Here is a 13,170-nt window from a genome sequence, read left to right as displayed (position 1 = left end):
ACACACAAATATATACATACTTAATTTTGATTCCCTGATGTAAACCAACATGTAAGCATTAGTACAGTGCCGAACGGATAAGTCGTCGTCATGACCTCCATAATTGTGTTCAATTGCTTCTTCCTTTGTACATCTCGATACAACATCATCATCAAATTTACACCACTGGGGAAAAAAGTGAATTATTTAAAGATACAAAAAAATTATTCTTGACTCAAATTAACTCACACCTTAACTGACTGAAATTACATGCAAGAAATGGGAAGTCAGGTTTTTTTGCTCTTTAAAGTGACTGAAATATAAAACGCTTTTCCTCCAAGCAACAGAATAATTTTTTAACAATATCCCACTGATTCAACATAAGTTGTGCAACCTTCTGTTCTTACAAAAAGTAAAGAGGGCCTTACATTTCTGATGTTTTATTAATTAAATATTTGAGCCTGTTTTATGTAAAACAGCAATCTTTAGCCAAACTATTCAAATTATTATTTACCTTAACAGAATCTGATCTGTTATCCAAATATATTTCATTACTACCATGAAGTTCAGATAGCTGATGCTGATTTATTGTTGTAGAATGAAATATAAAGCAAGTGGTGCACAAAAGTATCCAAATTTTAAAACTTGTAAATTTTAAACATACTGTGGCAAATATGAAATAAAACATCCCAAAACTTCATCCTTATCTGTAAAATATCTGTTGTGAAAATTAAAGGGGAAATATGAAAAACAGTAAATTTACATTGAATCTTTCTCCTCTTAAACATAAACAATTTAATTGCTCAAAAACATCTTATGGGGCACATAATGCAAATATCTCAAAGAAAGATGTACCTGACCTATAAACTTCCAGTTATATCAAGTCATCAGAGTGTTGAATCAGCGATGTTAGAAACAGTTCCCTAACCTTTTCCTGGATTTAAATATATGTATTACAGACAGTAAAGACAGAAGTCAGGCTGGGCAGTCTCCTGCTGCACACACTGATGTGTGTGACTGGAAGGATTCCCCTAGCTCAGGGGTGGCCAACCTGTGCTTGAGAAGGAGCCAAATTTACCAATGTACATTGCCAAAGAGACATAGTAATACGTCAGCAGCCCGCATTAGCTCTGCACTGCACCTGCCGGCAGTCCCACTGATCAGCACCTCCCCCTCCCTCCCCGTGCCTCCCACAGTGTGCAGGAGGTTGTGAGGGGGAGTGGGAGGAGCAAGGGTGTGGCAGGCTCAGGGGAGGGAAGGGACAGGGCCTTGGAGGAAGGGGTGAAGCGGGGGCAGGACCTGTGGCAGAGCCAGGGGTTGAGCAGTGAGCACCCACCCCTGGCACACTGGAAGGTTGGTGCCTGTAGCTCCAGCCCCGGAGTCGGTGCCTATACAAGGAGTTGCATATTAACTTTTGAAGAGTCACATGCAGCTCCGGATGCACAGGTTGGCCACCCCTGCCCTAGCTAAATTTTTTAGCCACAAGCCAACCAACAGCAGGCAAGCATGAGGCTGCTCCTCCCTAAGTGGGCGAGAGGCCCCGAATGCCTCGAACTGTTAGTACCTTCACTAAAACAGAAAAAGATAAAGATTTTTTGTACAAATTAAGTTTCCTTAAGTCTGTGGGACTAGAAGCTGAGTGAGACAGAAACAGTTTAATAAACTCTTCCGAGAACAAGCACTGTATGGGAGAAAATGAACTTAGTTTCAAAGACAAGTATTCTAGTAGTCCCCACTCCTGGAAACCAAAAGGTTCCTAGGGTGACACTAAACAGCAATGGGAATCTTAATTGCAGGTTTCTGAGTTACTCCATGACAGAAGCTTCAACTGCCTCAAAAGACAGAATAAGACACCTCTACAAACAAACAAAATAGTTTGGTTGCTTTTTCAATACTTACTTTGCCATCCCCTTTAGGATTTAAGTAAACAACATAATGTCCGCCATGGTTATCTCCACTGTGTACTAGTACTGCATGAAGGATGTAATTTGCAGCATCTTTGGGGTCTGTTTTTTGTAAAAATTCATCAAGTGGCAACTGCTCAGGAAATTCAAACCTAATTTTAAAAAAGTGAGGTATTTTTACTTGTAGTTAAAAGAATAATACTCTTATGCTGAAATGTATTTACACTTATAAACTTCACTAAAGAAAGTTACAGTACATAATTGAACAAGTCAAATTACAACATCATTTTTATCTGAGATTAACTGCAATGACTGGGTAAAGCAGCATATTTTACATTGTTAATATGGGATATAAATAATCTTTGTTTCCACAAGGGATTAGATTCTGCTCTCAGTTACAAAGCAGTGTAAGTTCAGAATAACTCAGCTGAAGTCAAAAAGTTACTCTGGATTTACCACAAATGTAAATGAGAACAGAATCTAGCTCAACAACCCATTCCTTGCAGGTGCTGCAAGAATGCAACTGTTAAATTAGGTACCTTTTGACTGGAACATTATTGTTATTTTGCACCAGACCATACTACATAACATTCTCCAATTATTCTAACGTATGGATTTCCTCAATTTCTTTTTTTGCTGGAAAATAGTAAATTAATTTGCAAACAATTTTGCAAGTGTCTAGAACTCATTTCATAGAGGTGTACCTGGCTGGTACAAAATCCACATAATAGAAATTACAGGTTTTTTCAAACAGTACATCTACTTGTGTTAAGAACATCTTGAACTAGAGCGCGTGTGGTGGAGGTAAAAGAAAAAGGTGACATGAGTGGGGAAGACCCAGTAATTCTGTTTATCCTTGCAGCAGGAATTTGGTATGTATTAAAAACAGTGGCATACTACACTACTGCAACTTCTCTTACTTTTTTGATACCCATATGATGTAAACAAGGTTCTATATAAAACTGCATCATTTAAAAAAAACTAAACAACTTGTTACTTATTTCACATCCAGTAAATGGTTAACAATATTTAATAAACAGCTGAATTTGTCAATCAGAACACTAAACATTCGTAAGTCAACAATGCATGTAATCAGAACTATTTCTTGGGAGCTTTCTTCAGCATATGTCTTCATGTACCTCTCCCTGCTGGTATCAACTGAAAACCCAAAAGCCAGACTTTGGGCAAAATAGTTTCCATTTTGTATTTCAACAAGTTCAAACTTTATCATGGCAAAAGAGTTACCTATCATTTATCTTGATGTTTTGGTCAGTTTGAGGGTCATACATAAATCTCATGAGTTGAAGATGTAACACCGGTGGCAATGTTAGGAACTTCACACCTTTCTCTGCTTCCTGTATGTTTGAAAAAGAATGCAAGGTTCAGACTCTAACTTTGTCTTCTTAAGCTACTCAAGCAAAATAATTTTTTACCCATAAATTTCATTTCTCAGATTAGTTTGTACGATATGGGCTTTCATCTACACCACACAATATACAGATGGGGCAACAAGGATATTTCATAACTTTTTGGTACTTTCGTACCCTCTTGAGCTTCCCAGGTGCTACTGCAGTAGCACTTAGAACAAAATAGTTAATTATGTAAAACAAGAGCAATAAGTAAGGCAAATGCATTGTAACATCGCAATGAACTACTAAGAATCAATTAACAAAAGTTGCCTATGAATAAAAAAATGTATATAGATGCAATATAGCACCAGTGAAACTTCTAAGTTCAAGGAGGTTGATCCAGCTAGTGCTGGAAGATTGCTGAGTGAAAGGTCCTCCCATTATAGCTAGCTTGTCTTTTTACTTCTTGCTACTGCAGTCTTGGGAGAACTCAGGTAAAACTTGTGACTTCAGAGAGGCCTTACTAAACAGGGAAGACAGAAGAGTCAAGATGTAGATCATACAGTGGATCGCCAAAGACACTGTTTTCGGACATAACGTAACAAGCGTAAGAAGAGGGCAGTGAACAAGTCAGACATTGTTAGGCTGCAACACCTTACCACAAGAAGAGCATTTACATATTTTTTGTTTTTCCAATTTATTTTTAACTATTATTGACAAGAGTTATGCTTGTTGTAAAAAAAAAAAAAAAAAAAAATCAGCTTAACCAAACCAGTTTTAGACAAGGACTTCTGCTTTTCACACTGTGGTAGGCAAAGTGAAACTGAAAAGCCAGAGAGAGATGGACTGGTGTAAAGAGATGAATGGCAAAAAATATTCTGCAACTTCAGTTGGTGCTCCTTCCTGTTTGTTGGTGACATATAGATACGCATGCAAATACGGACTAACTTTACTGAAGTAGTTGAATGGATTGTCACCTCGAAATCAAATATCAGTTGAAAAATAGAATCTAAATTTAAATGCAAGTTATAATTTCTTCTTTGGGAAAAAAAAATTATAACAAAATCATAGGGGAAAGCAAATTGCATTGCTGAAGCCTTCATTTCAAAGTAACTTAACAAGAATTAACAAAATATACACAAGCTTGCTTCGAAGGAAGCCACCACAATCAGTTAATGCAAGTTTGCATGAATTTCATAACACTTTTGATCAATGTAGTTCAATAGCTAGCTCTCATTGGAAACTCTTTATCAAGGATCTGGAAAGAAAACTCGGTAATTCCTCTTGAATTTTATACCTGTAAGCCATGTTCTCCTGCATCGTATTTGTTATCACCATCCAGCTGTTCTACTGCAACATAATCAATGAAGGACTCAAATACTAAGTGAGAAACAGAAGGAAAAAACAGAAGTTTACTAAAACAATGTGCAGACTCAATGGAAAAACCAGGGCTTTGGAGCTGTGCTCCGGGGCTCTACTCCAGCCCCAGGCAAAAACCTGCAGCTCCGCTGTTCCGTGCTCCAGTTCTGAGCTCTGCTTCAAAGCCCTGGCAAAAAACATTTAAAAAAGAGCAAAATAATTTGCAAAATTTGCTCAAGTCTAATTGAAAATTTCTGTCTTTGTACAGTGAAAAAATATGTTATATTGCTTAAGAATTTCAAACAATAGATTGAGACTTATTTGGAATTAGAGGGAACAAATATAGATTTTAAAATGTATTTTAAAATGACAGATTTAAAAATCAGGTCGTTAAATGATCCACTAGCTTTCTACACTCACTTCACTTTGTGAGTGACAGACAGTTACTTACCCGTGCTGTAACTGTTCTTCGAGATGGGGTGCAGATGTGTATTCCACTCAGGTGTGCAAATACCTAGTGCACTGAAACCGGAGAATTTTGCTCAGCAGTACCCAGGAGGGTGATGCTCGCATCCTCTGGCCCTTGTAGCCCATCTTATCACTATATAAAGGCAGCACCTTTAAACTCAACCCCCCATTCAGTCCTGGAATCTAGGACTGGAGACTCATAAGCACAAGGGATGGAGGGGTAGGTCGTGGAATACATGCCTACACCCACATCTCAACAGTTACTGCACAGATAAGTAACGGTCTTTTCTTTGAGTGGTTGCTGACATGTATTCCGCTAAGGTAACTCACAAACAGTACCGGTAGGAGTTGGGGCTTGGAGTTTATTTAAAGAAAGACTACATAACTGCCTTCCCAAAGTTTGCATTTGATCTAGATACCAAGGTAACAGCATGTTTGGTAAAAATACGTATAAAGACTGGGTAGTAGCCCTACAAATGTCAAATACTGAAAAATTACTGCGAAATGCAATCAATGTTGCTCACTTGGGCTCTCACTGAATGAGTCCTAATTTCTTTGGGGGTGTGGTCTGAGCTACTCCAAAAGCTGTGGAAATGCAGGAAGTTATCCACCTGGAAACAGTCTGCGCAAAGACTGGCTGACCTTTGTTCTCACCCTCATAAAATACAAAAAGTCGAGATAATGAACAAAATGTTTTGGCCCTTTCCAGATAGAATGCAAGGCACCACCTGACACTTAACATATGAAGACACTATTCATCTGCATTTGAGTGGCGCTTAGGAAAGAATACAGGTAAGAAAATAACCTAGTCAAACTGTAAAACGACTTTGGACAAAAACCTTTGGATGTGATCTCAAGGAAACTGTCTTTGAGGAACTATTTATATGGAAGCCCTACCATTAGGGCCTGCATTTTGCTGACTCTTCTTGTAGATTTTATAGTAACAAGAAAGTCTGTCTTCCGGAGAGGAGAGAGAACAGACAAGTTGCTAGCAGCTCAAATGGAGGACACATGAGGACAGGCAGTACTGTACTAAAGTCCAACAATGGGACCATTTCCTTTCCAGGTGGAAACAGGTGGACTATACCTTTCAGAAATTTCACTACCATGGAGTTTGACTTCCCTGGGATTGGAAGATGGAATGCCAAGATCGCCACAAAATGAACCCTCAACAAGTTAAGAAACCTGAAGGTTCAAATGTAACAAGTAATCCTAAATGTCCTAAACACCGGCTAACATTGGTTGAATTCTGTCACCAAAAACCTCTTCCACTTGGCCAAATATGTAGTCCTAGTAGATAGTTTTCTACTACTAAGACAGACACACCAAACTGCTTCTGAATATTGCCCTTCTTCCTCATCTTACACATACCATCCATGCTGTGAAGTATAGATCGCTCAGTACCAGATATGCAACTTGGCTGTGGTGTCCGGTCAGTAGTTCGGGAAGGAGAGGAAGAGATCTGTGAGGTTGAACAAACAGACTCAGAAGGTTGGAGAAGCACTGTCTTGGCCAAGTCAGTGGAATAAGAATCAGTTTAGCACGGTCCAACTTCAGTTTGAGGACAAACTAAAAGATTAGAGGAATGTGGGAAAGGCATGCATCAGGGCCACACCTCAATTCAACTGGAAGGCATCGGTTAAAGACCTTGGGCTGAGTCCTGCTTGAGAACAAAACTGATGGCATTTTTTTGTTATCCTTTGTTGTACAGATTGACCGATGGGATGTCCCATTCCCTGAAGATGGACCTCACCACATTGCTCTTCAGAGACCACTTGTGGTTCTCAGAGAAAGTTCAGCTGAGATGATCAGACAACTGGTTTCAAGAACCCGATAAATGTGTGGCGGTGGGCATGTCATCCTGGATGCAAAAGTGCCAAAACTTTATTGCTTCTTGACAAAGCTGGTTGAAGCAGGCTCCTCCTTTTATCCATACTACATTATAGTGGTATCATTGATAAGTATGTGACTGCTTGCCAGCCGCAGGACGAGCTGGCTGGTTAAAATTGGAACCAGAGGGCATTCTTCTGAGATACTTGTGTCTTCTCTTAGAGAAGTCCAGTTGCTTTGCAGAATAAGAAGGTTGTCTGAAATACTGTTGGGAGTACCAATGGAACTGCTGTTGTTGTTGCTGATCCCCATAATGACAACTTTTAATTGCCGGGGTATAAATCCCTAAGACCTATAACATAGTCCTGGCACCCTTAAAAGAACGTAATGCCTCATCTGTCTTTTCAGATAACAAAAACCATCCATCAAACAGTAAGTCTTCTATGATTTGCTGCATGTCTGGAGCAATGCCTGAGTTCTGCTTCCAAGGAACCCTTCACAGCTGAGGACATAATCTTAGATGAGGTGTCCGCCACACTGAATGCTGACTGTAGCAACATCTTAGCCACTATGAGGCCCTCTGCCAGGGAAAAACTGTGAGAAGGGACTGATGGGGGTCAGAGCAGTCTCACCCTTACATAAGCCATGGGAAGGGTTATAAGGTCCTGAGGGCTCAAACACCTCCCCAAAGGGTACTGTTAAGCAAAGTTCTCTGGCTTTGGGGTGCATGTGCACACGAGTGGAATACATGTCTGGAACCCAGTGAACCATCTGCTTGGTTTACTGAAGTCTTAGGTGGCTCTATATTTCTTGCCTTGCATGCCAATGACTTGCTTGTGTAATTAACAATTAGCAACTGCTACAGTGCTTGACTCAGTTAGCTGTTCTCTTGGTTTTTATTAACATGACTGTCTTTATGTAAAAATGGTCTGTGTTACTTAAAAGTTCATCTTCTCCTACTGATCATGCCTATAATACTCCTGGGGGAATTCTGTGCCACTGCATGTGTGCAGAATTCATGGCTCCTGCAGATTTCTTCGCTTCCCCGAGACAAATGACTCTCTCACAGGGACACAAAGGGAAGCTGCAAGAGCAGTCATGCACTACTCCCCAGCTGTGCAGGTACATTGTTTCAGGCACCCGGAGCAGCTGGTGGAGAGGGCTAGGGAAACCTCAGCCAGTTGCTCCTACACAGAGCCAGGATCAACTGCTAGTCCCGGCTGGGCTGGAGAGGACTACTTCTTCCCCTGCAAGGAGTAACTGGGGCTGTGTCAGACCCACCCCTAGAAACCTCCCCCAGCTGCAGGAAGCTCAGCACCCTCCCCTGCTTCCTGCCCCCATCGCTCCTCAGCTGCAGGGGGAGGAGTCACTGTATGGGAGCTGCTTCCCCATCTGCCCAACCCCCATGCATCTGGACCTCCCATACCCAGAACCCCCGCCAAGCCTCACCCCATACACCCAGAACCCCCCTAACCCTCCAGACCTGAGCCCCACCCCACTGAAACTCAACCCCTGCATCTGGAGCCCGCCTGCCTCCAGACTGCCACCCCTGCACCAGACCACGCCTCAGAGCTCCCTGCACTCAAATTCCCATCCTGATGAGCCCAAGTCCCCACCTGCACCAACTTGAGCTCCCACATCCAGACCCCATGCCACTGACCCCTAACTAGCTGCACTCAGACCCCCACTGCCCCACAGTACCATCACTCAGACCCCCCTGCTGAGCCCACCACACCCAGACCCCTCCGCTGAGCCCCAACCACTTTCCCCTAGAAGCCCCTGCAGAGTCCCATTGCCCCGGCACCTGGAACCCTCCCTCCTCCTACCCCCTCCCCAGGTCTCTGTGCATCTAGATCCTCCGCACACCTAGACCCCCCATTGCACCAGACTGTCCCACACAGAACCCTCTCACCCCACACCTGGATCCCCCCACACTTGGATCCTGCCTGGTTGAGCCTGCCTACCCCACACCCAGTGTGCCTGGTGCAGAGGGGGAGAGCCCCATTGTGTTTCTGGGGCAGGCCCAGGCCTTGTGCTATGTCAAGGTCAGGTGCAGCCTCACCACTGAGTCTGTGTCCCAGGGGCAGGCAGGCTGCAGGGTGATCTTCCACCTTCATGCAGACAGTGGCCTGTGCTCCCCCCCTGCCATGCTGGAGCCTCTGCATTTATTTATTGACAAATAAAACTTGCAGAATTTTAAAATATTGTGCATAGAATTTTTTTTACTTTTTGGCACAGAATTTTTAATTTTTTGGTGCAGAATGCCCTCAGGAGTACTATACTTAAATCATAATCCACTGTGGCATTATTTCTATTGCAGAAGCAACGAATTGAGGGTATTACAAAATATTATGACATCAGAAGAGGAGTACTGTATATACTCGTTCATAAGCGGAATATTTTTGGTAAAAAAGTGACGCATCAAAGAACGGGGGTCAGCTTATAAACTGGTCTACACCAAAATTTGATGATTTTAAACTCTATGAAATCATTGAATTGAACATCTAATACATTGTCGTTTTGTTTACCTGGAGCGTCTGCAGGCATGGAGCCCGCCCCTCAGTTCCCTGTGGCCGCAGTTCGCCGTTCCCAGCCAATGGGAGCTGCGGGAAGTGGCCATTGGCTGGGAACGGCGAACCGCAGCCACAGGGAGCTGAGGGGCTCCGTGCCCGTGAACTCTCCAGGTAAACAAAACGTTCCGACCCGCCAGCAGCTTACCCTGATGGGCCGGGAGCCAAACTTTGCCAACCCCTGAAATATAGGGTCGGCTTATGAAATGGTCATACAGTTTTTACTATTTTTACCTATCCATCTTGGGGGGTCGGCTTATAAACAAATGGGCTAATGAACAAGTACATACGGTAAGTAGGAAAAAATAGACGAACTCTTAAAATACAAGACGACCCTAACAAGAAATGAGGGGAAAGGAAAAAAGAAAAAATGGCCAATGCAAGCAGGAGATCTCTAAATCTGGGGTTCTCAAACTGGGGGTCATGACCCCTCAGGGGGCCGCGAGGTTATTTACATGGGGGCGTCACGAGCTGTCAGCCTCCACCCCAAACCCTTCTTCACCTCCAGCATTTATAATAGTGTTAAATATACAAAAAAGTGTTTTTAATTTGTGGGGGGGGGGGGGGGGGCACACAGAGGCTTGCTGTGTGAAAGAGTCACCAGTACAAAAGTTTGAGAACCACTGTTCTAAATAGAAAAATCTGTGAGGTATCTTCATGCTAAGACACCTACTTATGAGATCAAGGTGATGAGCCCTTGTAAATATATTTGAAGTCAGTAAGGTAGGTGGGTGCGAAGCATTTCTGAAAATCAGCCCCAAAATTTAATTTGTGCATACAGAATACATATCACTTACTATTTTTCTTTCCCTTTATACTTAGCTGGATGTCATAATAATCCTCTATTCGTTCAGACCGATAGTCTACATGTTTGCACTGAATGTAAGACTGCAAACAAAAACAAAGATAGGATTTCAATATGTATAAATAACAGAATTATTTGTAAAAAATTGTTAACTGACTAAATACATACCACCATCTTTCCTCTGAATAATTTAGGGATAGTGCCCTCTACACACGTGCCTTTCATTTTATTTTCCACATTATCAAGCAACTGAAAGAAATTAGATTTGCACTGTTATACAGACTGAACTACCTTTTTCTGAATTTGTTTACTTAAAGTATATAATTTTAATTTAATGATGAAACTTTGGGGACTTCACTTTTTCTTGTGCTACTCATGTGATCATGAAATATTAATCACTTGACATTGGCTTCTCCTTTCTGTTAATCCTTTAAGTCCTCCTTTCCCCCCAAATCCTTCCAGGGCTAGCCCCATGCCATTTCCCCATAGATTTGAAAAGCTTTGCAAAAGTCTGTGGTGGTCTAGAACAGCAGGATAAACTCCACAAGCAGAGTAGCTTCAAACTCTTCCTGGAAGGTGGAAAATGACTATATCACTGGCAATGCATGCAATCTCCAACTGCTTATGGAACAGAAACGGATCTTCCTTCTCAGTAAACAAAAAAGTAACAAAACAAAAAAGAGCAGTCATAATGAGGCTACCGTAAAGGTGACCTGCAAAAGATTTTTTTTTAAACTGGGCTTGTGCCTTTTAGAAATATTAGGAATGTAAAGTCTGGACTTCCCTGGTTTTGTTAGAGGACCCCTGTGAACATTTTTCATTTAATTGAAGGAGCAAAGATGCTGAATCTTAACAGATTTCTATCCACAATGTTAGTCATTGAAGTTGTATAGCTTTCCCCAAATGCAAACATAAAACAGAGTTTTAAATAGGCTACAAATACCTTTCCCCTCATAAGTAAACTAATTTGTTTAGCTCTTGTGTTGTCACCATTTAACTAACTCTGCAGTCAGTCTTTCAACCCAGAAAGAACCTGAATTTCTAATTTAAAACAAGGGGAGAGAGAAACTATTCAAAAAAGCACCAAATTCACTCCCACCATCTTTATTCATCAAAGAAACAAGGGCGTAAATCCAGTTGTTACATTCCTTTCCAAGCCACCTTTAAATGGCAATTCTCCAATGCGACCTTACAAGGAGAGTCAGCACATTTGAAAAGTTTTCTATATTTTGTTTCTAAACTTTGCTTTCCCCTACAAATTGTGTCCCCCTATCCCCCGGTCCATAAATATAAAGGGCCACATAAAGCTCATGCTATATTTAGAAAGGAAGATACCATGTAAAATGGAACTCTCTAAGCCTTGGTTTACTCTAATATAAAGAATTAATTTCAGTATTAATAGGAATACCTGCCAGCAGGCAACACCATGTATATATGCAGATATCAACAAGAGATGCTGGAAACTTACCACTCGACATAATTCCTGAACATCATGTTGCATGAAACTGTCTAAAGTTTCCCACCTTTATAAGACAAACAAGTAATAACATCACTATATTATTAAAGTGCAGAAATCCAGCATTTAAAAAAAATATTCTGATAAATCAATTTTAGAATAAGAGTTTAAATAAACAATCAGATAAAGGAAGATCTGAAACTGGCATCCTGAATAATTCCACTTTCAAAACCAGATAGACTGGAAAAATGCTCCCTTTTTGTTACAAAAATACTCCATCGGGTATTTCACTCAAGTGTCTTCTACAAAGGTAAACATCTGCTGTTCCTGTCTTAAAATTACCAGCGCTCTTAGCACTTAATATCTACATCTTATTCTACTTTCTCTTGTTTTAAGATTGGTGAGGGTCTGGACATAAGAGGATATTTGTAAAAAATTCACTGACAGTGAATTACTTTTTCTCTGAAAAGAAGTCACTTTTAGAGATTCTTTTGCAGACCGCACATCTAGACATATATCAAAGGACAGACATTAAGACTGGAATTTTGAAAGTACTCTGTGTTGGCCTAACTCTGCTCCCATTGACACCAAACATAAAACAGATGGAAGCAGAGTTAAGTCAAAACTGTGCACTTTTGAAAATCCACCTTAAAATATCACAACTTCTTTACTAGTTTTACTTTAAAGTAGAGGAAACATGGAACAACTTGTAGTTTTAACAATTTCAGAATAATATACCGCTGTATACTTCTATACCCCTCTACCCAAATATCTCAAAGAACTTTACAAAGATTAAATTAAAGATGAAGTTAACTGAGATACAAAGAGGTTAAGTGACTTGCCCAAGGCCATATGGGAAATATGTTGCATACTTAAGACCTGAAAACAGATTTCTTGCCTTCAAGTTCTGGGCTTTAGCCACTAGTCAAATTAAAGGCAAGTGAAATAGAAAAGGATTAATTACATCTCTCTATATATCTGATTACTGTGTAACATTAAAATGAATAATGCAACACAAATAGATGTTACAAATTAAGAACTAATGGGCAGTACTGGCTTCTCAGGTCAAAGACAACACTTGCTACAGTGGAAAGTCAAACCTAGATTCTGCAGAATTACCACACCGCACCTTAAAGTGGGTGGAAGAGAGGGAAAAGTGCCTTATGGACAGGAGTGGGAGTGAGGCTCAGAAGCTGCTGCAAAAAGGGGGAGTGGAGTCAGCAAGGCTGACTCATTCCCAGGGACCCCCCCAAGAAGGTGGAGAGAGAAAAGTGAGTGGCTCTAATACATGCTTTGCCTGTCCCCAAATACTTCAGAGTCCCCTCTGCTTCACGTGCCCACACTGGAGCAGAGCTTCTAGACTTCAGAAGTGGAGGGTTAGGTAGCAAGTACTCTCCAGGTCAGAATTCCCTTTGAACTTGGTGGAAATCCACTACAAAGTCACAGTTGG

General features: G+C 41.1%; 1 protein-coding gene across 2 annotated transcripts in view; it reads right to left on the bottom strand.

The window, feature by feature from the left end:
- USP7 (ubiquitin specific peptidase 7) overlaps positions 1-13,170 on the bottom strand; it is a 99,917-nt gene that overhangs the window by 28,610 nt on the left and 58,137 nt on the right. For both annotated transcript variants that reach the window (XM_048865984.2, XM_048865985.2), the window contains exons 8-14: positions 11,733-11,787; positions 10,433-10,513; positions 10,257-10,347; positions 4,530-4,612; positions 3,129-3,238; positions 1,879-2,035; positions 21-165 (exon numbers count right to left, since the gene is read on the bottom strand). In XM_048865984.2, coding sequence (XP_048721941.2) covers positions 21-165; positions 1,879-2,035; positions 3,129-3,238; positions 4,530-4,612; positions 10,257-10,347; positions 10,433-10,513; positions 11,733-11,787 — 722 coding nt within the window. The remainder of the gene's footprint in view (positions 1-20; positions 166-1,878; positions 2,036-3,128; positions 3,239-4,529; positions 4,613-10,256; positions 10,348-10,432; positions 10,514-11,732; positions 11,788-13,170) is intronic.

The sequence above is a fragment of the Caretta caretta genome, chromosome 10 (genome assembly GCF_965140235.1).
Source record: "Caretta caretta isolate rCarCar2 chromosome 10, rCarCar1.hap1, whole genome shotgun sequence".
Taxonomy (NCBI): domain Eukaryota; kingdom Metazoa; phylum Chordata; order Testudines; family Cheloniidae; genus Caretta; species Caretta caretta.
Note: the sequence above shows the minus strand (reverse complement) of the source record. Positions and strands in the feature narration are given on the sequence as shown.